Genomic DNA, 26,810 nt, shown 5'->3' with positions numbered 1-26,810 from the left:
ATACCCCACCCACCCGCTGGCCCCGGGGCCAGGTGGAGGAGCAGTGGAAGCTGTTCTCTGGCTTCGGACTTCGGACTAGAGCTCCAGCCCAGGCAGGGTGAGTCGTGGCACTAATGCCAAAGTACAATCTTCCTGGCCTGGTCCGTGCTCACCACGTGGCTCCCGGAGGAGCACCAGGCCACGGCGTTGACAGCAGCACTGAGGAGAGGGGGGGGCCAGGCTTCAGGGGTGCACAAGGAGCCTGGCACTGTCCCTCACTACCGGACCTGGGCAGTCTGAGGTCCTCTCTAAGCCTATTTCCTCACCTGTAAAATGGGCTCCCAGGGCTGTGGTGAGGATAGAATAGAGCACATGTGGAAAGGCACCTTATAAACGGTGAAGGGTTCTGGGAGGCAGGTGTGGGACAAGGGCTGGGGATTCCAGGGCCCAAGCATGGAACTGGTCAGCAGGACTGGGGTCAGGGCGGCACTGGCCCTGAGGCTGGGATGGCAGGAGGGTGGGTGGTGGCCATGCTCACCAGTGGGCTCCCCGTAGGCTTCTCTCCAATTTCCCGTTGTTTACATCCCAGATATAAAGGGCTCCATCGCAGGAACCTGCCAGTGCATAGCTTCTGTCCGGGCTGCAGTGTCCACAGCAGAGCAAGAGGGAGGAGATCAGAGGTGAGGACACACGCAGACACAGTCAGATGGGGCATACCTGCGCATAGCTATGTGCTCTCACGGACACACCTGAACACAGCTTTGGTCCAGTCAGAACCACACTTGAAGCCATCAGCACTGAGGACAGACAGAGTTGAGTCACAATGGAGATGGCCACCAGTCCCTGCTCTCAGCCAGGAACTTCAAGAGCTTCCTCTCTCCATCAAGGGGTTGGCACCTCAGCAGGCCCTGGTCCAGAAAAGGCCTCCAAGGAGCAACGCCCCCCTTTTCTCCCCCTGGAAGGCCTTTTACAGGGGAGAGGCCCAGCTGCCCCAGCCAAAGCCACAGGGTCAGCAGCCACGAGGCAGGTACCTGAACACCTGGCGGATATTGCTGACACGCAGGTCAATGACCTTGAGTGTGTCATCACGGGAACAGCTGAGCAGATGCAGATGATCCTGGCTGAGGCTCAGGGAGGTGACCCGGCCCTGTACAGGGATGACCTGGATGCAACGGGGAACCCTGAGGACCAAGGACAGAGATGAGGGAGACAGGCTAAGGAAGTCCGGAGGCACCCCAGCCTCCGAGCACTGGAGCCACAGCTGACAGACTAACCTCCCACTGCAGCCAGCCTCCCCCCAACAGGAATTTAGGCAGCCCTTGATCGAAGCTGGAGCCCCTGAAACCCTAGGGTCACTAAACTAAGTGCCAGAGGAAAAGCAACAGAAGTCTGTCTTTACACGTGTGAAAGAGACAGAGGGTTTCACACGGCAATCACTGCTCATCAGAAAGGAGAAGCCTGCAGCAGGCCCAGCACTGGCGCCAGCACCGGCTTTTATAAACCATTCAGGCCCAATGTTGGGCTCTTAGGTGTAAACAACAACTAAAACTTTTGTTCCGTTTGTTTAAAAAGTAGCAACTAAATGGAAAACGGGGCTTCTACATCTTGGTGGTCAAGGCCCCCGCAGAGTCCAGTGGTGGGACCAAGAGCCACTAAGGTGGCACAGGTGCCCTGGCTGAGCCTTCAAGGGGCCAAGCCCGGCATAAGCTCTCGTCCCTGAGGTACCCTCCACAGCGCCACGGCCAAAGAAAAGAAAGAGAACACAGGAGCCTTGTCCCTGTGCCTCCACTACCCACAGCCCAGGCCTGTCACCTGCTGTCCCAGAACCGGATCTTCTGGTCATTGTGGCCACTGATGATGACATGGTCCCCACACACCACGTCATTACAGTAGGAAAGGACATTGATGGTCCTGGAGCCTGGGGAACAAAGAGCAGAGCCCCCACCTCAGAGACGGGTTGTCAGGAGCCAGTCCACTAGCCATACGAGAACCTGCGTCCCCTGCTTCCCCACCCAAAGCCTGTCACCAAGAAACTGTCAGAAAGCTCCAATGGGGGACAGAGGAGGGGTGGGCCCTCATGGACAGCCTGGGGGGGCTCACAGTAAGCACGGTTGAGGTCCCACTCCTTCACAGTCCGGTCTCGGCTCCCAGTCACCGCGTGGTGCCTCGTTAGCTTGAATTTGGCAGCCGTCACCTTGTCTGTGTGTCCAGACAGTGTCTCCTGCCCCCCATCCCAAATATGAATTAAGGGCATGGCCAAGACTCCATAGCACCCCCTCCAGGCCCAGGCAGGACCCCTGACCCCCAGGCTCTCTCCCCATCAGACCTCACCTTGGACTGTGCCTCTCCCACCTTCCAGAGCTGAGCGGCCTGATTATAAGTAGCTGCCAACAGCTGGGAGCCCTGGAGAGATGGGGGTAGGAGGGGTCTTAGAGCCGAGCCTGGCCAGGGCTGCCTCAGAGCCTCCCACATCCACGTCCCCCAGGCAGGCAGGCAGGAGTCCCTGGGCCCCAGGGGGAGGATCCCAGTTCTAGAATACCCATGTGTTCCCTCAGGTCCCAGAGCCCCCACATGCCCCAGGAGGAAAGCATCCCATGCTACTCAGTGGACGCACCGAGGGGTCGAAGTCCACACTGGTGATGCTGCCGCCAGCTCCTTCAAGGGTGTGATTGGCCTCCAGGTGACCTGGAGTGACCACAGGAGGGAGAGACAGGTGCAATGAGGTCACTAACCTCATGAAAACGAGGGGCTAGGACTGGGAGTGGGAAAATCAGTCTTTCCCATGTTAGAGAACAGAATTGCTGGGTCTGTTCTCTGGGCCTAGGATGGAGGCTGCACATCCCCAAACTGCCAGTAGGGGGCCCCAAAGGGCAGTTTGTCATCCCACAGGGCTGGAAAGGACCAAAGAAAAGGGACTGTCCCTTAAGTCACACAGCAAGCCAGGGCCAGGACAGCTGGCAACTCACCTCCTCTAGGAAGCCTCCAAGAGCCGACTCTGACCACCCAACACACCCCCGTCTACAAAGCCCAGGGTAGCTAGCTAATATTGGTCCCCTAACTGAGTTCTGAGAGTTCAAATGGTAACAAGTGGCCTGGTTGGGACTTGCTCTTCAAGGCCTGTCCTTCGTGATAGGGGACCCCTACCTCTCCTAACAAGGATCATTTGAGTTCAGCCCTCCCCATTTTGCAGGCCTGGACCCAAGAAGCCTTCTTAAGAACAGTGAGCCCAGAACTCTTGCCAAGGAGTCATCTGGCTGCTGCCACAAGAATGTACCAGGTGAGGAAACACAAAGAGATCCAAGATCTTTGCCCACCAAGGAGCAAGCTGGGATGGAGGGGGGTCTGGAGAGAAATCACTGGGTTGGCCACAGGGGAGAGGCCCTCACCTCCCACAACATTCCAGAGGTGGATGAGGCGGTCAGCCCCTCCAGTGGCCAGGAGGCTGCTGTTGGGGCCAAAATGGACAGCATTCACCTCAGAGAGGTGGGCATCCTATGGGGAAAAGAGAAGGTTGGCGTCCCTGGTCCTTGCCATACAAGCCTCTTTGTGCACGCTCAAAGGCTCCCTCTCACTGTGTCTGTGCACACAAGAGGGTCTCATCACCTCCGCCTGCAGCAGCCTCCCCCATGCTACTCCATATTCCCAACTGGTCCTCTGGTCTCCCAGCCTTCTGTCTCTCCCTCTCCAGTCCACGCCCCCATTATAAAAGGCTGAGGGGATCCCATCACTAGCTGTGGCAGGAAAATTCCTGCTCCTGCTGCGGAGCCCAGCCCTGCTTCCCTGACCCTTCGGACCACTCCTGCGGCCCACACTCCACATATCAGCACCCCTCACATATGGTCCAGCTCCTCCTTACCAGCACGTCCTGAGCCCAGGTAGGAAGTCGGGCCGCCACACACACGGGGATGCTCTGGTATCGCTGCTCGGGGACTCCCCCTATTGAGTGGCCTCTCCTCTTCTTGAAACTGGGGGGAGGGGTCAGGAGGGCATTCAGCAAGGCCGCCTGGCATGGAAGCCTCAAGCTCCCCTGAGGTAGCAACAATAGGAAGCAGACATGAAAGACAGCAGAACATGGCCAGGAGGTACAATAAGCATAGTTCCCAACCCAGCCTGACCCCAGGGGTCAGTGTGGAGATGGGAGGGACACACAGAAAGGCCCAGAGGCAAGACAAGGATGGTGGATGCAGAGAAGCCTCTGGGGTGGGGTTTCAGCCCTGGCCATGCCACTGCTTGGCTCTGTGACCCTAAACGAGTTCCTGACATTTCTGAAACAGTTTCCCCACTGAGTGGTAGTTCCTGTCTGGTCTCAGGCTGGAGCTCTTGGTCCCCTGTGAGGAAATTGGATGAGGGGCAGAGCCTGGAGGATATCCAAGCAGGGGCTAGAAATGAGGCCATGCACCCAGCTCCTACCTCTGGGGCTCAGCAGAGACTCACGCAACTGCTGGGCAACACATGGATGGACAGACCAAAGTGTACACACAGACCGAGTCTGGGCTCCAGGAACCACACACAGGGCGCACGCGCGCGCACACACACACACACGCACGCACTTACTCCAGAAGACCCTTCACCACATCCACACAGCGGGACAGCGTCAGAGAAGTGGCGGAGGCAGACCTGGGGTATAATGGAGAGAAACATGCTAAGGGACTGGCCAGTAGGTGTGCAAACAGCAGTCATTCATCCCTGCACTCTGCCAAGGACCCCAGGGCTCATAGCCTTTTAAGCCCAGGATGAGAATTTGGCTTCTTTAAGACCAGGAGAGCAGGATGACCCAGAACAGTCCCAGGAAGGTGAAGGCAGGGAGGGAATTGGCAGTGAAGTCTTCCAAAGTTTCCACCAGATGGTAAGAACTGCCTCACCACCCAAGTGCCCAAAAAACATTCCTGGGAGGCTGATCTGGGGCCTACAGAGGGGGTGATGGTGAAGGTACCCCCAGGCTGTGATAGCATAAGGCTGGGGGCAGGGAGGTGGGGGAACCCAGACCTGCTGAGACCTCAAATATGCCCAAAAGGGGGTGTGTCCTGGGTGACTTGGCCCACGAGGGCTGCCTTGGGCTTTGGGGACCAGCGTCTTATGCCCCTCCCCAAGGTTCCTTCACTGCCCTAAGGCCTGGACACCAGTTACTGATAAGGAAGGGCTGGAGGAGCGCCTTGAGGCTGGGGAACGGGGTAGGGAGGAATAGCCTGGAAGCAAAGGAAGACAGATGGGGAGATTGAGAAAAGGGGCCTAAGGACTGACGCCCAAATCAGGTCCCACCATGTGAGCTGACCTCTACTACACATGCTTAGATGTCCACACGCACTCAGGTATGCTCACCCAGGCTTGCAAACTCGTGTGCTCTCACGCCTCTGTGTATGCACGCACATGCCTGGACAGCTGAGCCCTGGGCCTTCCCCACAGATTCCCTCCTGGTGACACCCTTCACCAGCCTGACACCCCACCCCCAGAGATCTGGTCCTGGGAAGGAGAAAACGGTGAGGACAGGAGTTTGGGTCCTGAGGTGGCACTGACTCCACATGGCTCCAGGAAGTGCAAGTCAGACCTGTTCTGGGAGGTCTGAGGTGTACCCCAGCATCTCCCCAAAACCCCTCCCAACCGAAGAGCTGGCTCAAGGTCCTAGAGGAAGACTCTGGGATGGGTCCAGCTCAGACCTCTGGGCTCAGACCTCTGGGACAGTACTCACCTGAAGGACCTCTTCCACTTCTCATCAGCCTCACTCTCCAGAAACTGGGGCTCGGCAGGCAGGGCAAGAGTCATCTCAACCCCCTCCTTGATCCCATCGCCTGGGGTGTCTGGGTTCCTGGGAAGGAAATAGAGCTCAGGAAGGCCAAGGGACCAGGCCAGCCCTCCGAGAACATGCACATGTTCTCTGACAAGGAGAACATGCGCAGACCCGGTGATGAGGGGTCCATGGGGGTGCATGTGCGGTGGGCCTGCATGCTGGCTCCCCTGAACACACTGTCTGCATGTGCCCTGGGGGCTCGGTCTACGTGGGGGGCCCCAGCACCGCGGCTTGTGCACACGTGTATGGGTGGCCACAGGCAGGGGTGAGGCAGGGTAGAACTGGAGGCAGGGGGCCCGGGAGCAGGGCGCTCCAGAACACGGGGCAGAGTCAGAACCGAGGCTCCCAGCGCATCGCCACTCTTACTCGCTGATGCTCACTGTCCGCTTGACAGCCTTCTTCAGCTCCTGAGACACCCGCGCCTGCTTGGCCCTGGGGGCAGAAAAGGATCCTGCGAGCCAAGCGCTGGACGTTGCTGCCCTCCTGCGATGGCCGGCGTGGGTCCCCTTTCCTTGGGGAGGTGAGCGGGAATCCCGTCCCCCGAAGGCGGGGCCGGACCCCTCCCAGACAGGGGGCGTGACCGCTCGCCTCCCCGAGGGGCGGGACTGGGCGTTCTCACCTCTCGCGGCGCTCGAGGCGCAGGTTGCGCTCGGCGGCTGCGCGCGCCTTGCGCTGCACCAGCCGCTCCAGCAGGTCGCGCGCCTCCTCCTCGAGCTTGCGCAGTGCCGCCTCCTGAAGCCTGGCGTGCGCGCGGAGCGCCTCGTAGGCCGCCCGCTGAGCGGCGTGCCGCGCCCGCCGAGCGTTCACCTGCCAGGCCTGCTGCGCCCGCGCCTCCTGCAGCTGCGCCACGCGGGCCTCCAGAGTCGCGAGCCTGGAGGAGGGGGCGAGCCAACGTCACCGCCCAGCGGGGACGGATTTCAGAGCTGGGACAGACTTGCCCTTGGCCACCGCCCGCCAGGCAGGTAAGGCAAGTCTCCCACCCAGCCTTCCACCCTCAGAGTCCTGCGGTTCCGGGCGTTAGGGGACGTGAGGAAAGCTGCCGGGCCCTGCTGGAGACATGCGGGGTCACCCCGTTCCCCTTCCCCGCCAGGAATGGCCCGAAGCCTCCCAAGGGTGGGCACGGTCCCTCTGGCACCCGCCCTGCCGCTCACCTGCTCTGCCGCTCCTCCAGCTCGGACTCCAGGGCGTCCAGGGCTGCGCTCTTCACCACCACCTGGTAGGCCATCTGGGGGCAGTTAGGGGCCAAACAGGTGGGCCTCTGTGTAGGATTTCCGCCAGGGTCTGCTACTCCACCCACCCGCCCCCTTACTGAAAAGCAAACTGAGGTTCAGGTAAACTTAGCGTCTTGCACGGTAATGAACCGCTTTTTCATGGAGTAATGGAGGGCCTTAGGCTCTGGAGGCGAACACCAGAGTTTCAGCCTGGCATCGCCACGTATTTTCTCTGTGACCCAGAGGTAGTCATGTAACTTCTCTGAACTTGCTCTGTTCCCTCACCTGTAAAATGGGAGTGATAGTGCTTACCTCATAGGTAACAAGGAACTATTATAAGAAATAGTATTTCACATAATGGCAATTTAAAAATATTTTTTTTATATAGCACTTATGTGTGCCTTGCCTTGTTCTGAGCATTCTATGCATATTAACTCTTAATCCTCATAACAACACTGTGAGGTAGCTGCTGCCATTCTGACCATTTTACAGATTAGGACATTAACACAGAGAGGTTAAGTGTCTTGCCCAAAGTCACACAGCTAAGTGGCAGAGCTGATATTGGAACCCAGCCACCTACCGTGTTTCCCCGAAAATACGACCTAGCCGGACAATCAGCTCTAATGCATCTTTTGGAGCAAACATTAATATAAGACCAGGTATATAATATAATATAATAATATTAATATAAATATAATACTGGGTCTTATATTAATGTTTGCTCCAAAAGACGCATTAGAGCTGATTGTCCGGCTAGGTCGTATTTTCGGGGAAACATGGTAACATTAAGCCCCAGGTAGAGGGCGGATCTACAGCAGGGGTTCAAGGGGTGTGGGTTCTGTTTCCCACCTCTCCATCCCCTGGCCCACTCGAGCACAGATCCCAGAGACTAACAAGGAGCCCTGAGAAGAGGCACATAGGCTAAGGAACGGAAATGGGCTGTGGGAGCACAGGGCCTCGACTGAATACTGGAGCTGCCCCACCGCCCACGAGTGGGGGAAGGGTCCTCTCATCTATTCCCCGCCTCACTGAACAGTCCTTCAACCAAGAGCCAAGAGCTGGGGAAGCCAGAGGTAAAGCTCAACTCCCACCTTTTGGGGCTGAGGGATCAGTGGGAGAGACAGACCCCAGGCAAAGCAGTTCCCACCGCTGTGGCAAGAGGAACATGAGGCAATAACCAAGGCTGGTGCTCTGTCGCTAACCTGTTCCTGTTCTTTCTCACGTGGGTCTGGTGAGGGGCGGATTGAGAAGCAGGGTTAGTACTGTCCACCTGCACTGAGAACTCCCTGCGTGAGTGGGCCTGGGGAGTCGGGAGGCCTGCTTTCATAGCTGGCCCAGTTTCTAACATTTATAATTCCTTTCCCACTAAGCAATCTAACCACGACTTCCACTTCCTCCCCTTCATTACTTTCATTAATGTTTTGGTATTCAATATTTCTATCTAGTGCTTTCCAGAACTCAAATAATAGAGATGGAAAACAGAGTAGTGGTTAGTTGGAGTTCGGGATGGTTGAGGGAGAGGGGTAAGTTGTGACTAAAACGAGCTAGCAAGAGAGAGATCTCTGTGGTGATGAAATAGTGCTGTGTCTTGATGGTCACACAAATCTACACGTGACAAAATGACAAAGAACTATGTACGCTTCATACCAATATCAATTCCCTGGTTGTGTGTGCTACAGTTACATGAGATGTAACGAAAGGGGGAAACTGGGTAAAGGGCATACAGGACCTCTCTGTACTGTCTTTGCAGCTTCCTGTGACTCTATAATTATTTCAAAATAAAAAGTTAAAATAATAACAATAATAATACATGCTTGTTGTGATGTGTGAAACTAAGAATGAAAGAGAAAGCCCCTCCTCATCCCCCGGTGTAGCCAATGGGAGCTGACTGGTGTGTCTGAGGAGGTCATGGGGAGGCAGTGCTGAGGGAGGGGGTGTGTGGGAGTATCCCAGACAGAGGGAGCCGTGAGCACCGAGCCACGAGAGGGGCAGGAGATATCTATATATGCACCAAACTGGTAATGGGGAGATGTGGCAAAAGGGCTTTTATTGTTTTACTGTATGGACTTCTGTTCTCTTGAAATGTTCACAGGTATGTATTATATATTACTTGTCTTTTTGTAATGGAAGTCATTTTTTATTAAACTATCTGCTGTGTGGAGAATGGATGGGGGTGCCAAGGGGGTTAGTCATCCAAGGAGTAATGAGGGTAACTGGGACCAGGTCAGATATGGTGCAGGAAACAGAGAGAAATTGATGGATTTGGAGACAACACCATGAGCTGGTGACTAGCTGAGAACAGAGGGACGGAAGGGGTCAGGGGTGCCCCTAGGTTTCCAGCCTAGTGACCACCAATGGAGGGGGCCATGATCTACCTCATTCATCACTCAGTCTACAGATACTCATTAGCATGGAGTGTGGCGACAGGCCCTGGGGACGCAGTGGAGGCAAACGACAGGCAGCAGAGGCATTGGGCACTCACAGCCCAGAGGGGGCTCGGGTGTTTAAGAATCACCTCTCAAATGTCAAGCTGCAACTAGGACAGGGCACTAAGGGAGAGATTCTCACGGAGGTCACAGCCCCGTTCCCACACTCATTGGGCAAGTGACTTGGCATATTTACTGGCCTATCAGTCTCCCCCAGGGGACTGGAAGCTCTGTGGGGCCAGGTCTTGCTTACTGCTGCATTCCCTAGGCCTTGGATATAGCAATTGTCAGTAAATATTGTTAAAAGAATGAATGGAGGGCACAGAGGTGGATTTGTATCAGAGGGAATTCAAATCCTGGCTCCGCCTCTCTAAGCCTGTTTCCTCTGTAACCATAGAGTTGTGTAGGATTAGCTAAAATACTGCTTATCCCAGTGCCTGCGTGGCGTCGCCTCAATGTGGTGTTGGCCGTTTTATTATGGGGCGATGGTGAGTCTGACTTTAGATGTTAAGTCCAAAATGCAGCTGAGCAGGAGAGTCTGAGCTGAAGCGAAGGCTGGGCTAGAGACGGGTCCGAGAGTCAGCAAACAAAGTCTCGGAGGCTGTGGGGAGTCAGTGGACACACCTGAGCTCCAAGGAACAGTCACATATAAAGGGAGGAGGGCAAGGAGCCAGAGAAGAAAATTCAGAAGCAACAAGTACAGAAATGAGAGGAAAACCAAAAGAGTGTAATGAAACAAGCCAAGAGACACCGGGTTGGGGGGAGGGGGGCACAGCAGTGTCAGGTGAAGGTAGGGCAACCTGCCATGGAGGTGGACCATCATACTACCTTACTCGTTTAGTCTGCAAATGTGTATTAAGCATCAGCTGGTGCTAGGCCCTGAGGCTGGCAGGGCGAGTGGTGAGCAGAGCAGGCTGGACCATCCAGAAGGGGAAACAGGCCACCTGGGCCCTGTACACCTCACACTCCTCTCTGAGCTCTCACCTCACTTCTTCCAGCTGCTGTTGAAGCCCACTTCATCCTGGGCTGCCAGAGCCAAGCTGGAGAGCAGTCTCACCCCTGTCCAGCCTCATGGGACTTGGGGAATGTCCCTCACTCGATGGCTCCCTTGGACCACATCTCCCAGCCCCCAAAGTCCTAGATCCTGGCCCCACCCCATTTCTCTGTCAGATGCCTGCCGGCCTACCTCACCACAGTCCAGCTGTAGCTCCTCCTCCTCTTCCTGCCACTTCACCCTCAGAGTGGCTGGTGATGGCACTTGGTCTGAGTCAGGCCCCGACTCCTCCCTGCCAACCAACCAAGAGAGTGGGGCTCCTTGTCTCTCCATTCACCCAGGCATGTGCATGAAGAGCCTGAAACTAGAGCCACAAACTTTCCCCTGAGGGAGGTGGGAGCCAGAAAGCTTGTAGAGGAAAGAGCACATCTCCAGAAACAAATTGCCCATGACTCCTCGGCTCAGGGAGTTCCCCAGGCCTTGGTTCCATGGCTAGAATCCTCCTCGAGAAACACCTCCCAAATCTGTGCCGCAACCCATTCCTGGTTCTCCTCTTCACTCCCTCTTTGGAACATGTAGGAAGTCCCTTTCTGTAGGTATCAGGTAAGGGACAGGGAGACAGAGAAGGGGCAGGAGATGGGACTAAGGCAGAGATGGACTGAGACGAGTGGGAGAGGACATTCTAAGCAGCGGGCTTGGGGGACGGCTGAAGAGCCCATCTTCCCTTCCCCTGGGCAGCAGCGAGGGGCCACTGAGGGGCCAGGGAGAGAATGAACCCAGCACAGGCAATAAGGGCAGGGCCCAGGCAGCCCTCTGTGATCCTGAACACACATACACTCACCAGGGGTCCTGGTGGGTAGCCGGAGTGACATCATTGGGCTCTGGCTGCACCTTCTCTGAGAACCGGGCCAGCAACTCAGCCTTCTCTAGGAGGCGGTTATCTAGGGGTGCAAGAGGGTGAGCCTGGGGTAAAGACAGACACTTTCCAGGAGATTCCAGGCATACAAGTTACCTCTTGGGATGGGAGGGCTGCAGGAGCCCAGAGGTGCAAAATGGCAGAGTACTGGCAGACGGGGCTCTGCCCTTTGCTCGAGGCATATTTGCAGCTCTACCAGGACCTGCAGCCCTGGTAATAGCCTCCTCGTAACACTAGCCCCCAGGGCCTCCAAAGAGAAAACCTGCTCTCCCAGTGACAAGGATGACCAGTGCTGTGGGAGGAGATGACTGGGCACTGCCCACTGAGGGTCCTGGGAAAAGAAGGGGCCAGGGATTGATCCTACCACACACACACAGGGCCGGGCCTGGCCCCAGAGAGTGATGAAACAAGCTAAGCTCCACCTGTGGCTTACTTCCCCTCCAGGGGCTCTAACTTTCCGGACTAAAAACAATCCTGACTGCCCCAGGATGGTGTAAGGTTACCCCCAACAGCAGGCCAGGCCCTTGAGCAATTATCCAGCAGACCTCAAGTTTGTAGTTTCTGTTTGACTTTAAAACACACCGCCTCCACTCCCATTCGAGGGCACTTCCTTTTTTTTCACCAATTCCATGGTAGGATGGGGGTGATAAGCCCAGGCCTAGCTCCTCAGCAGCCTTCCCTCACCCAGTCCCCTACCTGTGTCACTTCCACCAAGGTCACCGGCCTAGTTCGCACACAAAACCCTCAGGGGCTTTGCACTGGCCTCCCAGCAAATCTAAAGATGCTATTTTGCCCACTTTATGGGTGAGAAATCTGAGGCTTAGGAATATGACTTGCCCAAGACCAGAGAGAAGACTGGACCTTCTGTGTGTCTGATTTCAGGGTCTCTTCAAACACATCTGCAGCTGGGGTGGGAGGGATGTCAGTTAAGCACCAGCCAAGATTAGACCCAGTGATGAAGGTGGAGGGATTGTGGTTAGACTTTCAACCCTAGACACAATGTCAGGTGAACAGAGGCGTTACACACAGGTGCACACCTGTTTATCCCACTTGAACTACCATGCCCCCTCCTGACCACCTTCCCTGAAACAACTCTGTGAGGGTCTGACTACCTGGGCTCAGCCAGCTCCCTCCTGCAGCCTGGGCTTCCCTGTTTCTCCCTCCCGCAACGGTTGACTGCGCACAAAGGTGCTCCAAAAACCTGAGCCAGGATCACCTATCGGTGGCAAAGCCTGAGGCTGAGCTTACTCCTTAGAGATTCAGTTTCATTCCTTCCCTCAACTGGCCAAGAAGTAGCTGAGCTGCAGTCATGCGTTTTCACTGTGCTGCGGGGATCAAATGCACACCAGGAATGACCGGCGGGGTAGGCACAGGAGACGACAAAACCAACACTGGATGAGGCATCGGGCCTAGGAAGCCCAGCTCGTGGGAGGCAGAGCCGACCCTGAGGGGGAAGAGACCAGGGGCACCAGGAGTGAGCTCCGTCCAGAAAGGGACTCCAAGGAGAACCTAAGCTGGAACGGGCAGGAATGTGGCTAGTCGGAGAAGGGGGGTAACGGGATCCAGCAGGCCCGAAGCTTCGGAGGCAGGAAGGCTTTGATGTGCTTGAGTCACAGCGGGAGAAGCCAGGCACGCTCCCTGAGCCCCGTCCCCTCCACGGCCATCTCCTAAGTCCCCCGGGGCGCACTCACAGGCCGGCACCAGCTCCAGGAAGAGTGCCTTTTGCGTGCGGTCCCTCTGCCGCAGCTGCCGCACGATGTGGCGTTTCCAGCCGGCGGCGGGGCCTCCGGTGCCGCAGGACCCGGCCATGGCCTCTCTCCCGCCTGCCGCGCTCCTACCGAGGCCGAGAAAGCGGGGGGCGGGGCGGGCCTTGAGGGGACTCCGTGACGTCAGGGGGAGGGCTGTTGCGGGGAATCCCCGGATCGTACCAAGAGCGTACTTGGGGGGAGAACGGAAAGCAACCGTCGGGGAAGCCGCCCCAGAGTCTGCACCACGGGGACCCCACAAAAAATTCTCACCTAAGTGGGGGCTCCTATTGCTGTCAGGTAATAAGCGGGACTCGAGGTCGGAGCCTCCGGGGCGGCTTCCCCCGTGCCCGTTGGCGCGCTTCGCAGGCGGGGCCTCCAGGGCCAGTGCTCTTCATTTAACCTCACAGCGCCAGGGCCGAATTAACAGCGACAGATGCTGGTCCACGCCCCCTCTGGAGCAGGTGGAGCTCTAGGCTCGAGACCTGGAGACCTCCTCACTCCTGGCCCCTGACCTCAAGGCGCTCAAGGTCAGTGAGGGGAGGCGACCCAGGCACAAGGCACACACCGTATGACAGCGAGATAAGAAAGCACTTAGAAGGAAGGAACTGAAGGGAAGAGGCCCTGCTTTCCGGAGATAATGGCATTTGAGTTGGGTTATGAGGGATGAAATAAGAGTTGGCCAGGAGAGAGCAAAGGATTCCAGGCAGCGGGAAGAACAAGTGCAGAGGTTCCATGACATAAAAACTTGGTGAATTCGGGCCTGGGAGGACAGGAAGCAAAACTGTCCTTGTGGGGAGCAAGGTTTAGGGAGCCCTTTGTCACAGAAAATTTAGGTCCTTGAGAGTTGAAGGGATTCAGCTGATTTCATCTAGCAAATCCCTGGCCCAGAGAGAAGTGGCTTGCCTGAGATCACGCAGGAGTGGGTGGCTGAGACTCAGGGCTCAGCAATCGGTTCACTTTATTTGGTGGGCCTCTGGAGGGGCAACAACGTCTCTTGCACGTACACTTGACAGTGAATCATGGATTTTAGGAAACTCATAAAATTACCTCCAGCAAGACCCTGGTCCAGAGCTCTCTGCAGACACAGGCTAGTGTGAAGAAGGAAAGGAGGGATTCACTAGGTCCAGCCTCACTCTGGGGTACACTGTGTAAGGCCCCAGCAGGCCCTGCTCTCAGTGAATGAATGCAGACTTGTTTATCTCCAGGAAACGAGAGAAATTTGGCAATGTTGGGGAACCATACAGGCCCTGGAGGTGATAGGTCTGTTGAGATGTGGATGGAGATGTGTCATAGGACTTTCAAAGCAGTAAATGCCAGTAACACCCCGGGAGAGTGTACCCTGCTCTGCTTTGAAACCACAATGAACTGAGATCAGCTCCCCTCATTTCCTTTGCACATGTTCCTTTGGAACACTTTCCCCTCTAGTCAGCCTGGCTCCTACTCATGGGTCACCTCCTCCAGGAAAACTCCTGCTCCTGCACAGAGTTAAGGCTTCTCTCACCCCAGCCCCAGCCTAGCCTATCTGTGGAAGGAGTGCATGGTAGGTGTTAACATTCACTAGAAGGCGTGCCCAGGAGAAGGGCATGGTACCCATGGAGGCCAATGGCCAATTGGCAATAATGATGAATTCCCTTTAGGATGAGGGTACCTGGGGACATCATCAAAGGAGCTGGGGCTCTGTGCATTGAAGGGTAATTAACCGGCCTCTGCCTAGCTGTGAGGTGCAAAAGTGGTATTTCTCTCAGATGAGGAGTCACATTGAGTCAGGGGTTCCTAGTCCTTTTTTAACTCAAAACATTCTTAGGAAATTTTAAATACTTTGTCATTTTTGAATAGTATATGATAAATATTTTGGCTGAAAATATTTATCTTCTATCTTTAGACTATGAAAGATTGTATTATAAAGGTCACTTAAAATTTTAGGTCACGTTCATAATACATGAAGACAAATGTCTCTTTCTCACATCTAACATGCTGTTTAATTTATCTTGAGTTATGTTAGAAAAACAGGATTCAATGACCAATAAATATAAAAAGTGATTATATCATGACTTAGAGACATAATTTACTTTAGAAAATAGTTTGGAACTTGCTCCTGGGTTAGGCATCTCCCGGCAGCCAAAGTGATTGTTTAAAAACTTGAGTCGACTCATGTTATTCTTACCTAAAATCCTCCTAAAGTTTTCCAGCATATTCAAAGCAAACCCCACCCCCTTTCCGTGGCCTTCAAGGCGCTGCCTGATCTGGCTCCTGCCCATATCTTCTGACCTTACCTCTTTCTACTCTGTGAATAAAGCCTTATGCACAATACTGAAATCACTGCCAAACTCAGTCCCACCGTGGCACCTTCACCCTGGCTGTCCCCTATTCCTGGTGCTTTACCTCCAGAAATTTCAGGGGCTGACATTACCCCTTCTTTCAGAAGACCTTCCCCGTTCTCCCAATCTGAAACAGCCCCCACCCCAGACACTGTCTACATCATCCAGTTGTTCTTCCTTTCAGGGCACTTAACATTTGCAGAAAGATCGTGTTTCTGTGTTTATTTAGTTGTTTATGTTTTGTCTCTCCTATCAGGCTGGAAGTTTCAGGAGAGCCAGCACCAAGTCAGCTTTGATCCCAGCTCTGTCTTCAGCGCCTAGAATGGGGCCTGGCACCAGTTGAGTAGGTGATTAGTGAATATTAACTATTGTTGTGGTATGAAAAGTATACAAAATGGGTTTTCATGGCCCTGCACTAAGAAGCTTTGAATTCAAAATTGTAGCTATTTTTAATTGAAAAATAAATCACATGCACATAACCAAAAATTCAAATAGCACAAAAGTAAGTCTCCTTGCTTCACACCTTCTTACTAGTCAGGATAGAACAGGCTGTTCTGTGATCTTTCAGTTATCTATTACTTAATACAACTTTTTCTTACTATCTCATGATTCTGAGTATTGGCTGAGCTCAGCTGGGTGATTCTCATTTTGAGTCTCAGTCACAAGCAGGACTGGAGTCATCTGAAGACAGCTGGGCTGGTTACTAACGGGGCTTGCTCTGGCAAGAGACACTGGCAGTTGGCTGGAGGGACAATTAGAGCTGGAAACCAAAGTGCCTCCATGTGGCTTAGGTTTCTCTCAGCATGATTCTAGATTCTGAGAATCTAGATTCTAAGAGAGAGCACCCAAAACAATCATTCCCTTGGTCAAAGCCGTCACAGTCCAGCCCGGCTGGAGGGACAATTAGAGCTGGAAACCAAAGTGCCTCCATGTGGCTTAGGTTTCTCTCAGCATGATTCTAGATTCTGAGAATCTAGATTCTAAGAGAGAGCACCCAAAACAATCATTCCCTTGGTCAAAGCCGTCACAGTCCAGCCCAGACTCAAGATCAGGAGACATAGCCCCAGCTTTCAATGAAAGGAATGCCAAAGAATTTTTGACCACCTTCAATTCACCACGTATGGTACCAAATAAACCTTCATATCTCAGTGGCTTAACACAACAACGGTTGGTTTCTCACTCATATCACAGTATGGGGTATACGATTGGCGTACTCTTCTCCTCCAGCAGTGACTCAGATCCCAGCTTCTTCTATCCAGCGTCTCCATCATCTCAAAGTTCTTTGATCCCAACTGCTCCAATGAGACAGAGGTTGGGGGTCGGGAGAGTGGGGAAAAGATGCATGCTGCTTAATTGCTTTGGAGCTGAAGTGACAAGTTCCTCTGCCCTCATTCCCATTGGTGAGATCAAGTCTACTAGGAACGTTGGGAAATGTAGTCTTCCCACGTTTCCTGGAAGAGAAAAATGGGTGTGAACATTCATTGTTGCTGAAACATAATAATTTCCCAATCTCCTTTTCTAGAAGAACCGGCATTAACAATTTAGTGTTTATCCTTCCAGAAATAACGTATGCATATACAAACATATAAAAACACAATTGTAGCGTTTACCTACTGTTCCACATATTGCTTCTTTATACAACATATTTTCAGTATGTCTTAGAGAACTTTCCATATACAGAAATCTACTTCCTTCCTTTTGAAGCTACAAAGCATTTCATCGTGTAGATGTACTATAATTTACCTAATCAGTCTTCTATTGATAAACATTTAGACTACTTCCAATTATTTGCTCTTACTATGTTATACCATACAGCCTTGTACATAGATCTCTGCTTCACTATGTTAGTGAAACTATAGGAGCGTTTCTATAAGTAATATTTAGAATATACGTATTCAGAAGTTATCATATAGCTTGGTAATATCCAATTAGAAAAAGGTACTAAAACTAAAGTCATTCACAACAGCAACAAAAACTAATATACTTAGGAATGTACCCAAGAAAAAGTTTACAAGCTTCAAATGAACAACATAAGTTAACCCGAATATGTGCAGGTTGGGAAGACTAAAAATAAAATGATAATTTATACAAATTATGAATTCAATATATTCCAATCAAAATCCCAAAAGGATGTCTTTTTTGTGGAACTTGACAAGTTGTTTCTAAAACTCATCTCAGAAAGACTACCCAAGAAAAAGATTTTTAAAGAATGAGGGAAAACACTATTATAATGAAAGTGCTGTGCTGTTGGTTCAGAAATAGGCAAGATTAATAACAGAATAGAAACCAGAAATAGATTTTTCCCGTGTAGGAATTTAATGTACGAGTATGACAAAGGTGATATTTCAATCAGTTGAAAACAGGAGTCTATTCAATAATTTATGTAGGACCATCCAGTTAGAGAAAAAATATAATCAGATTCATTACTTTACACCATATGCAAAAGTAAATTCCAAATGCATTATATTATATTATGGCTTATAACTAAAAAAATGATAAAGTTAGGAAAAAATAGGATAATTTATCTATAACCTTGGCATAGGGACTACTTTCATAAACGACATGAAAACGCAAAAATCACAAGAGTTAAGATAGATAATTTAGCCACATTGAAATGTAAAATTTCTGAACAATAAAAGACCATGCCCTATCAGAATTTCAAAAGCCTTTCTTGCAGAAACGAAAATGCCAATCTTCAAATCCATATGGAATTGCAAGGGGCCCTGAATAGCCAAAACAATCTTAAAAAAGGACAAAGTTGGAGGACTTCACACTTCAAGATGTGCTACAAAGCTACACTAGTAAAAACTATGTGGTACTGGCATAAGAGTAGACATTAGACCATTAGAAATTAGAATAGAATTGAGATCCAAAAATAAACCCATGCATCTATAGCCAATTGATTTTTTACAAGGATGCCAAGTCCATTCAATGGGGAAAGAATTGTGTCTTCAACAAATGGTGCTGGAACAACCGGATTTCCATATGTAAAAGAATAAAGTTGGAGCCTTATCTCACACCATATGCAAAAATTAACTCAAAGTGGATCATAGACCTAAACTTAAGAACTAAAACTATGAAACTCGTAGAAGAAGCATTGGAGAAAATCTTCATGACTATGATTTCATGGATATGATACTGAAAACACAGGCAACAAAGGAAAACATAGATAGATTGGACTTCATCAAAATTAAGAACCTTTGTGCATCAAAGGAGACTATCAAGAAAGTGAGAAGACAACCTGTAGGAGAAAATATTTGCAAATACATATCTGATAAGGATCTATTATCCAGAATATATAAAGAATTCCTAAAACTCAACAACAACAAAAACAACACAATTCAAAAGATGAGCAAAGCATTTGAATAGATATTTCCCCAGAAAAGATATACAAAAGGCCAATGAGCGCATGACATGAAAAGGTGCTCAATATTATTACTCATCAGGGAAATGCAAGTTAAAACCACCACTTTAAGATCCCACTTTACATCTACTAGGATGCCTGTAATTGTTTTAAATTGTTTTTTAACAGAAAATAACAAGTGTTATTTGGGAGGATGAGAAGAAATTGGGACCTTTGTGCATTGCTTGAAGGAATGTAAAATAGTGCAGCTGCTGTGGAGAACAGTTTGATGGTTTCTCAAAAGTCTAGACCTAGAATTACCATGTGACCCAGCAATTCCACTTTTAGATATATACCCACAAGAATTGAAAGCGGGGACTCAAACAGATATTTATATTTACCCATGATCATTGTAACATTATTCACAATAGCCAAAAGATGGAACAACTCAAGTGTCCATCAACAGATGAATGGATAAATAAAATGGTGTATACATACAATGAAATATTATTCAGCCACAAAAAAGAATGAAATTCTGACATATGTTACAATATGTATGACCCTTGGAAACATATGCTACATGAAATAAGTCAGACACAAAAGGACGAATCGTATGATTCCACTTTATGAAATATATAGAATAAGCAAATTCATGGAAACAAAGCAGATTAAAGGTTACCGGGGCTGGGGGGAGGGAGGAATGAGGAATAATTGCTTAATGTTTACAGAATTTCTGTTTGGGATGATGAAAGAGTTTTGGAAAGAGTGGTGATGGTTACATAACATTGTGAGTGTAATTATTGTCTCTGAATTGTATACTTAAAAATGGTTAAAGTGGCAATTTTTATGTTATATATATATGAGTATATGTATTTTGCCACCACCACAACAAAAAACTCACTCATAAAGAGCAAAAGACACCATATACAAAATAAAAAGAGAGGCAGTAGATGGGAAGGAAATACTTGCAACATAATACAGTAGTCCTCCCATCCACAGTTTTGCTTTTCGTGGCTTGTTACCTGAAAGTATTAAATAGAAAGTTCCAGAAAAAAACAATGTTTGAAACTGCATACCCTTCTGAGTAGCGTAATGAAATCTCATGCCTACAGGCTCTTTCCCCCCAAGTTATGAACCATCTTTTGTTCAGTGGATCCACACTGTATACACTACCTGCCCATTAGTCACTTAACTGTCTCGGTCATCAGATCAACTGTCGAGGTAACACAGTGCTTGTGTTCAAATAACCTTTATTTTACTTAATAATGGCCCCAAAGTGCAAGAGTAGTGATGCTGGCAATTTAGAAATGCCAAAGAGAAACTTTATCAGAGATGTGTAAGTATAGGGAAAAAACAATACATTTTGAGTTTGGTATTATTTGCGGTTTCAGGCATCCACGAGGGGGCTTGGATCGGATCCCACTGGGATAAAAGGGGACCACTGTACAGCAAATTAGTAAAATCCAGAAGCTGTAAAGAACTTCCACAAGTCAACTAAAGAACAGAAAACCCAGTATAAAAATGGGGAGTGACTTCTCAAAAGAGGAAAAACAAATGGTCAATAAAAAAATGAAACTCTGCACAACTAGTGAAATGTAAGCTAAAGTACTAATGAGAGGTCATTTTTTACTCATCAGATCATCAAAATTTAAGAAATTGAACAATATTCAGAGTTGGTTACAGTGTGGGGAAATGAAGTCCATTATTCCTGTTGGTGGGAGTGTAAATAGGTCTAACCTCTTGGGGGGGGCACTTGGCCATATCTCACACACAACACACACACACACACACACACACACACCCTTGAACCCAGCAGTTGCACTCCAATGTGTGACAGGATGAATGTTACATATATCGTGGAATTTAAGATGGAATTCAGTGCCATCCAAAGGTGTTAGATCTGTGTGTCCTAACATTGGAAATATATGTCTGAAATACTTTATAATATTTCTTAAAAACTAACAGGTTTATTTTTTGTGTCTAATATTTGTTTGTTTCTAAATGATGATCTAAAAAGTTCAGACTGTTGTTTGCAAGCAGTTTTCACAAATGACACCTGTGAGAGTGGGTTGGCTTTATTCTCAGTGCCTGAAAAGCTAAATGGGATATGATTATCACATCTACCTTTTTCTTTTCTTTTTACTAGCCCTTGCTTTGCAGTCTTAGTGATATCTGGATGTGCCATGTATGAATTTTGATTGGATAAATGCAAGAATCTGGTAACAATCACTTGAGGCAAATTTACAAGTTTATTTTTATGCTTCCTTTAATTAGTTGTTTATGTCTATAACCAATGGCCCACTGAAGATTATAACTTGAATAATATAGAACTAAATTTTAGATAGTTTAAATGTGTGAAATGGTCATAACACTTGGGGTTTGAGGGAAGTGAATTCATCTGTAGCTGATGGGACCCCTCATCTTCCCTACACATGTACTGTGTACTATTGCTTTAAAAGGAAAAACAACTTTGGGGATGGAGTGAACTGAAATTACACCCACCAAGGGGAAAAACTTGTGATTTGGACATCATTCAATATGGGCTCATGTGAATAATGTTTTGAAATAGGCAAGAAAGAGGAAGATGACCCTTTTTTATTTTTTAAGAAGTTAGGTGAAAGTTGTAGGAGTAAGAATAAAAACTTTTTTGATAGATGAGATGTAGCAGAGTGGAGTGGGATGCAGTGGCAAGAAGGTCCTTCACAAGGAAATTAAATCCTCAAGATGTAGAAGTGTGTTTGGTTTCAGACGGGTTAGAGAGAAAATCAGGCACAGCCAAAGAGGAAGCTTCCTCCCTCAGCACTCACCCTCAGGCCATACACCCTATGTCTCCTCACCTCCTAATTCTACAGAGCTGGGCAAAGGAAAAAGCCCCAGGCTTGGTGAAGGCAGGTAGCTGTGAAATTCCCAAGGCACCAGAAGGGACTGGGAAGGAGATACAGACTGGAAGGGCTTCAAGGGAGGGGACCGTGAGAGATGAAGAGAAGGATACAGGTGGAATCTCCTCTGCAGTCTTCTCGAGGTTCCACCCTTTGTTGAAGGGCCAAGGCCAATGTGCAGAGTAATTCAGTTTCTACCTGCCCTTGCCCCCCACACCTCTCAACTTTCTAAGGTTTTAGGACATCAACCTATGTGAAAAAGTTGATTCATTGTGATGCAGTTTTGAGGACAGTGGGTGAAGAAGTACCTGGCCCAGGTGAGGAAATGTCCCTACCCATCTCATGGTCAGAGGTGGTCAGTGCCTTGTTCTTCCTTGGAACACAGCAGTGAAGAGTGGTTACCCCCCGATCCCCCCCCCAGAAAGGTTCAGTTTTGAACACACTGAGTTTAAGGAACCTGTGAGTCAATCAGAACATGTCCCAGAGGCAGGAGAAAGGCCTGAGCTGGAAGTTGGGGAGTCATTAGTATATGGATGAAAGTGAAGGAGCTCATCCAAAGAGAGTTTGCAGTGAAGAGAGGACCTGTGACTAACCTGGGGGGCACCACTATTTCAGGGTGTCCTCGCCCAATCAGTCAAAGAGCACCAGGGACACACCCATAGTCCAAGTAGGTCAAGTTTATTGACCTATTGCCTTGAGGAAGACAACACACAAGAGGAACTAAGTGATGTGCCACTGAACGCAAAGGAAAAGAGTTATTATAGGATTTAAGAGAGAGGTGGAGAAGGTTAGATTTAAATAAAGCACTATTTTCATGGCTCAAAGCAAAGCAGAATTGTGTGTAAAGAGGCCAATATCAGGTATGGACCCAGGTCCTGTTTGCTTGGAAACAATAAAGTTAAGATGGGTGTGGAATATTCCATAAGGCATTTAAGAAAGGCATTAAGAAATGCCTTATCTGAATCTCTGCGCCTGCGTTGTAAATCCTGTCCGCTTCGTGATTTAGAGACTTCAGACAAGAGTTTCATTTTTACTTATATAATTTCAAACAACAAAGTTTCTGATAGCCTATTTTAGAAAACAAAGTTGCTCAGTGAGTAAGAAAGAATTAGTGACTCAAAGGAGGAGGTGGTTATGACATTTTATAGCTGCAGTGTGTCCTTGGGAAAAACATTCCCTGTTAATTTTGCAGCTGGCTTTATCTGTGTCTGTTACTCCAGCCTGATGAATAGTAGGGCAGATTTTTATAGTCCAAACTAATTTTTAGGGACAAGGGACAAATAATGGAGGAAGAATCTGCAGACTGGGTCCAGCCCAGTGGCTCAGGTGGTTGGAGTGCTGTGCTCCTAACACCGAGGTCGCTGGTTCGTTTCCCCCATGGAACAGTGAGCTGCGCCCTCTACAGCTAAGATTATGAACAAAGGCTCTCCCAGGAGCTGGGCTGCCATGAGCAGCCGGAGGTTGGCGTGGGCTGCAGTGAGCAGCCAGCAGCTGGGGAGAGGTGTTGTTGAGCTGCTGTGAGCGGCCCACCGATGACTGGCACCGGGCTACTGATAGGCTCAGCCAGGGGGAGCGCAATGCTCATAATACCAGCATGGGCCAGGGAGCTGTGTCCTACACAACTAGACTGAGAAACAGCGGCTTGAACCAGAGGGGTGGGGCAGAAGAAAGGGGGTAAAAGAAAGAATCTTTAAAGACTAAGAGTAGTGAGTAGACAGGAAGAAAACTGAAGTGTAAGTCAAAGTAGGAGGTGATTGTTGGTGCTGAATGCTGCTAAGAGGGCTAGTTTACTGCACCGCTGTGCAAAATGGCAGCCACTAGTCACAGGAGGCTATTTAAATTTAATTAAGTGATTGATTAGATTAAATTTAAATTATTTTAATAATAAATTCAATTAAATACAAATTTTTATTCCTCCATGGCACTTAGCTACATGTCACATGTTCGGTGGCCGCAGACTAGTAAGCACTGTATTGGACAATGCAAATATAGAATATTTCCATCATCACAAAAAGTTCTGTTGATTAAGCAGTAAGAGAACTGAGTCCCAGGCGACAGTGACGTCCCTTGAGTGCAGTCTCCAAGAAGGGTGGGAGTTGAAGCCATGTGGAAGTTGCAGACAGATGAGTAGTATTCTTTCTAAACTCAGCCCTAAGAACGCTATTCTCCTATGACAGATACTGTGTAACTCCTGCATATCTCGAACCGCGAGGTTTCCCAGCCAGAACAAACCTACTACGGTCTCCAAACTTCATCTCCCATCGTGCCCCACGCCCTTCTTCTGCGTCTCAGGCTGTTGGGCTTCTGGGAAATGTAGTTTTCACAGCGCTCCAATCCCATAAGGGTTCTAGCCATGAACTAAGATTCCCATGAGGCAGTGCGTGGAGCCGTTCCGATTCGCTTCATCGCAGCCGCCAAGTCCGCCGTGGGGGGCACCAGAATCGGCGCCCGAGGCTTGGTGGAGCGATGACTGGGATGCTGGGGTCTCTGGAGAGAAGGCAAATAGAGACCGCGTTGTGCTTCTTCCTTGCTACTCCTCAGAAATCCGCTACTCTGGGGGGACTTGGGGAGCGTCTGACAATCAACAGTTTGAGAGCCATTGGGCGGCCTCTGGCGGGACGCGCAGGCGCAAATACAAGACCTCGCGGCCTCTGTAAACACGGAAGAACGCCTGCGCAAACAGAGCGACTCTGGATGGACACATGGGGGCGCCTTAGCCAAGATAATATAAATAAATAGTAACGTAAAGGTCCCGTCATCTTTGTGTTGCGTTTCTCTTACAGTTTGCAAATCACAGCTCCCTTCATTGCCTCTCTTAATTTGATCCTCACAACAGTCCTGTTACATATGGGGCAATGGATCAGAGAAAGTCACACAGCCAGAGTCCTAGTATCATAGTGTGTGAAGGATCAGAGATGGTTCTAGCCCCTCTGACTTGCTGTGTGACCTTGAGTAATTCTGGTCCCTTGGGGATCTAAGCCTTCTCATTTGTAAATAGGTTGTTGGGAGGATTAAATGAGATGCAGGAGTGAAACTAAATTCCCTAGCGGTCTATAGTGGCAATATGGTCAGGTGATGGCAGATTGACGGGCCCATTTCCTCATTCTACAAATTGCAAAACTGAGGGCCCAAAAAGGGGCAGGAACCTGCCCCAGGTCTCAGCAGTTTGTGAGCAAGGGCTAAAGCCCAGCCCTACTGCCTTTGGCCCTGGAGCCCTTCCCTGCACCCCAAGGATTAGTGTCTTTGTTGGATACAGGCTTAGAGACACAGACTACTCTGAGGGTCTGGAGGAGTCCCTATTCCCAATCCTTCTCCCCAGCCTGGGCCTAGTGGAGGAGGGCCCTGCTCTGTTCAGATGACCACCGGAGGCAGGAAGCTAAGGAAGACCTGGAGAATCCTGGAGGAAGAGAACAGTGTTGCTGGAGTTGTGCAGACCCTTCTCCTCAGGACAGCGGCCCAGGTAAGAGAAGGAGCCTAGATGGGATAAAGGTGGGGGTAGTGCTAACATAGTGCAAACAGAACAGACCCTGAACGGAAAGGGGTAGGAGGGCATTGGGTTCTGTTTCTGAACGTGTGAAGAATTGGGTACTTAGGTGACTCCAGTTGGGGCTGGCAGCAGCTAGAGATGATACCTGGGCTGGCTTGGGTGATGAGAGGAGAGGAAGTAGTACACTTTGGGCTGATGGTGTAGGAGCCACTCTCCTAGTCAGGAGGAGCAGCCAGGTGGCACCATGGGCACACCAGCTGCCCACCAGAGAAGTGAACTTTTCTCTGTCCCTGTAGTGGTGGAGCTGGGCTATATCCAGGTGTTTCTCTCTGGAGTGCTCTTACAGGTACTGGGGGGAGGGTCTGGGAGCCCCTGACATTTGGTTGCAGATGAGGCCTCCCCAGGCAAGTCATGAAAGGCAAATGTTTGTAGAAATAGAAATCCAAGATCCTCCCCCCTTCCAAGTATCTAATTCTCTGGGTCTTCACTTATCACCTCTATTTTCAGTGGGGGAAACTGAGGCTAAAGGAAGAAATGACTCTCTTAAGGACACACAGGAGTTAGGGTAGAACTAAACTAGGATAAGGATCTTTCCATGACAAGGCAGTGATCAAACATTTTCATCAAACATTTATTGAGTCTCTAATGTATACTCAGAGAAGAGCTACCTTGGGTTAGCAAACAGAAGCCAGGATTTCAGTCAGATCTGGCTTTTAAACAGCCTTCCCAGTGACTTACCACTGTGACCCTGGGTGAGTCACTACCCTCTCTCAGCATCAAATTGCCTGTAAAGTATGTGAGGGGCTGTCTCGAAGCATAACTATGAATTAAATGAGTTCAGACCTGTTAAGTGCATAGAATAGCACCAGACATATGGTACAAGCTCAGTAAACATTCGCCACTGTTGTTACCGGGTAGCATAGGTTGAGGCTGGCTGCTGACGGGGAACTCCTAGAGCCAAGCAGGGGCAGAGATGCCACAGCCCCAGGTCTGCTCATCTGCTCTGTGCCCTGGGAGCCTATGTTTCTGGAAGTCAAGGGGGAAACCTATATCCCCATTTCTTCCTCTGGCACTGGGAACCTGGCAGGGAACAACCACCTCAAATTTCTACACTTCACACGCAACGTGATTGATTCCCTTCCTCACAACCTGAGCTCCAGAGTTAAGCCGTACGTTACAGTCGGACCAGGACCAGACCATGGACTCTTCCTAGCCTCTTCAGGGTGTGGAGTCATGCACACCCTTCCTCCCTGCAGGGCAGAAGTCCAAACAAGGCTGCTGGCGGGGGTTTGGCTTGTGTGTCCCCTGAACAGAGCAAGATCGGGGGCGGGTAGTGGGGGTTAGGGAGGAGCCGAGGTGGGAGACAGGACCTGACATCAGTTATCTTACTCCCGGCCCACCCTGTTTGAAGGTGGAGGTCTGGCCCAGTGGTAATCTCAACCATGGTCCAAGCCTCCGTAATGGCGGTGTGGTACAAACCCCTTATTTACAGAGGAGGAAAGAGAAGACCAGAGAGGCCAAGAACTCACCAAGAGACCCCAGTAAAGCTCTATCTGATTTGGAGGGGGTAGCACTTGGCTCCATCTCTCCTTCCCCACTGCCACCGCAGTCTGCTCAGAGCCAGGCCCCACTGTGGTCACCTGGGTGGGTTCTGGCTGGGGAGTGGCGAGGTGGAGGTGGGTGTGTTGAGCGGTGAGGGGAGGCAGAGTACAGGACCTGGTCAG

General features: G+C 50.1%; 2 protein-coding genes across 6 annotated transcripts in view; one reads left to right on the top strand and one right to left on the bottom strand.

Moving 5' to 3' along the window:
* On the bottom strand, positions 1-13,431 carry ATG16L2 (autophagy related 16 like 2). 5 transcript variants are annotated; one of them, XM_033120100.1, is made up of 19 exons: positions 13,330-13,431; positions 13,003-13,145; positions 11,237-11,336; positions 10,588-10,687; positions 6,916-6,989; positions 6,384-6,635; positions 6,131-6,196; positions 5,666-5,782; positions 4,534-4,596; positions 3,836-3,944; positions 3,366-3,471; positions 2,594-2,664; positions 2,311-2,382; positions 2,080-2,200; positions 1,792-1,897; positions 1,011-1,160; positions 729-776; positions 518-619; positions 1-198 (listed from the first exon to the last, which is right to left on the bottom strand). In XM_033120100.1, exons 2-19 carry the CDS (start codon positions 13,118-13,120, stop codon positions 111-113), a joined length of 1,863 nt encoding a protein of 620 aa, XP_032975991.1. In that variant the 5' UTR covers positions 13,121-13,145; positions 13,330-13,431; the 3' UTR covers positions 1-110. The 5 variants fall into 5 exon arrangements, 4 of the variants coding, with proteins under 4 accessions (XP_032975991.1, XP_032975992.1, XP_032975994.1 ...); XM_033120101.1 differs by lacking the exon at positions 4,534-4,596; XM_033120103.1 differs by lacking the exon at positions 13,003-13,145 and having other exon boundaries at positions 13,330-13,348.
* Positions 13,432-24,784: 11,353 nt separating this feature from the next.
* Positions 24,785-26,810, top strand: part of STARD10 (StAR related lipid transfer domain containing 10) — a 31,251-nt gene continuing 29,225 nt past the window's right edge. Inside the window, exon 1 of the mRNA XM_033120105.1 lies at positions 24,785-25,059. The gene's annotated coding sequence lies outside the window, so the exon portion shown is untranslated. The remainder of the gene's footprint in view (positions 25,060-26,810) is intronic.

The sequence above is a fragment of the Rhinolophus ferrumequinum genome, chromosome 11, assembly GCF_004115265.2.
Source record: "Rhinolophus ferrumequinum isolate MPI-CBG mRhiFer1 chromosome 11, mRhiFer1_v1.p, whole genome shotgun sequence".
In the NCBI taxonomy this organism is placed as follows: Eukaryota; Metazoa; Chordata; class Mammalia; order Chiroptera; family Rhinolophidae; genus Rhinolophus; species Rhinolophus ferrumequinum.
Note: the sequence above shows the minus strand (reverse complement) of the source record. Positions and strands in the feature narration are given on the sequence as shown.

Excerpts from the sequence above, each read along its gene's own strand:
- ATG16L2 (XM_033120100.1), bottom strand. The coding sequence starts at position 13,120 with ATGGCCGGGTCCTGCGGCACCGGAGGCCCCGCCGCCGGCTGGAAACGC. Across the intron at positions 1,898-2,079 it reads GGACCTCAACCGTGCTTACT|GCTCCAGGACCATCAATGTC; the intron begins GTGAGCCCCCCC and ends TTTGTTCCCCAG. Across the intron at positions 777-1,010 it reads AATATCCGCCAGGTGTTCAG|TGCTGATGGCTTCAAGTGTG; the intron begins GTACCTGCCTCG and ends GTCTGTCCTCAG.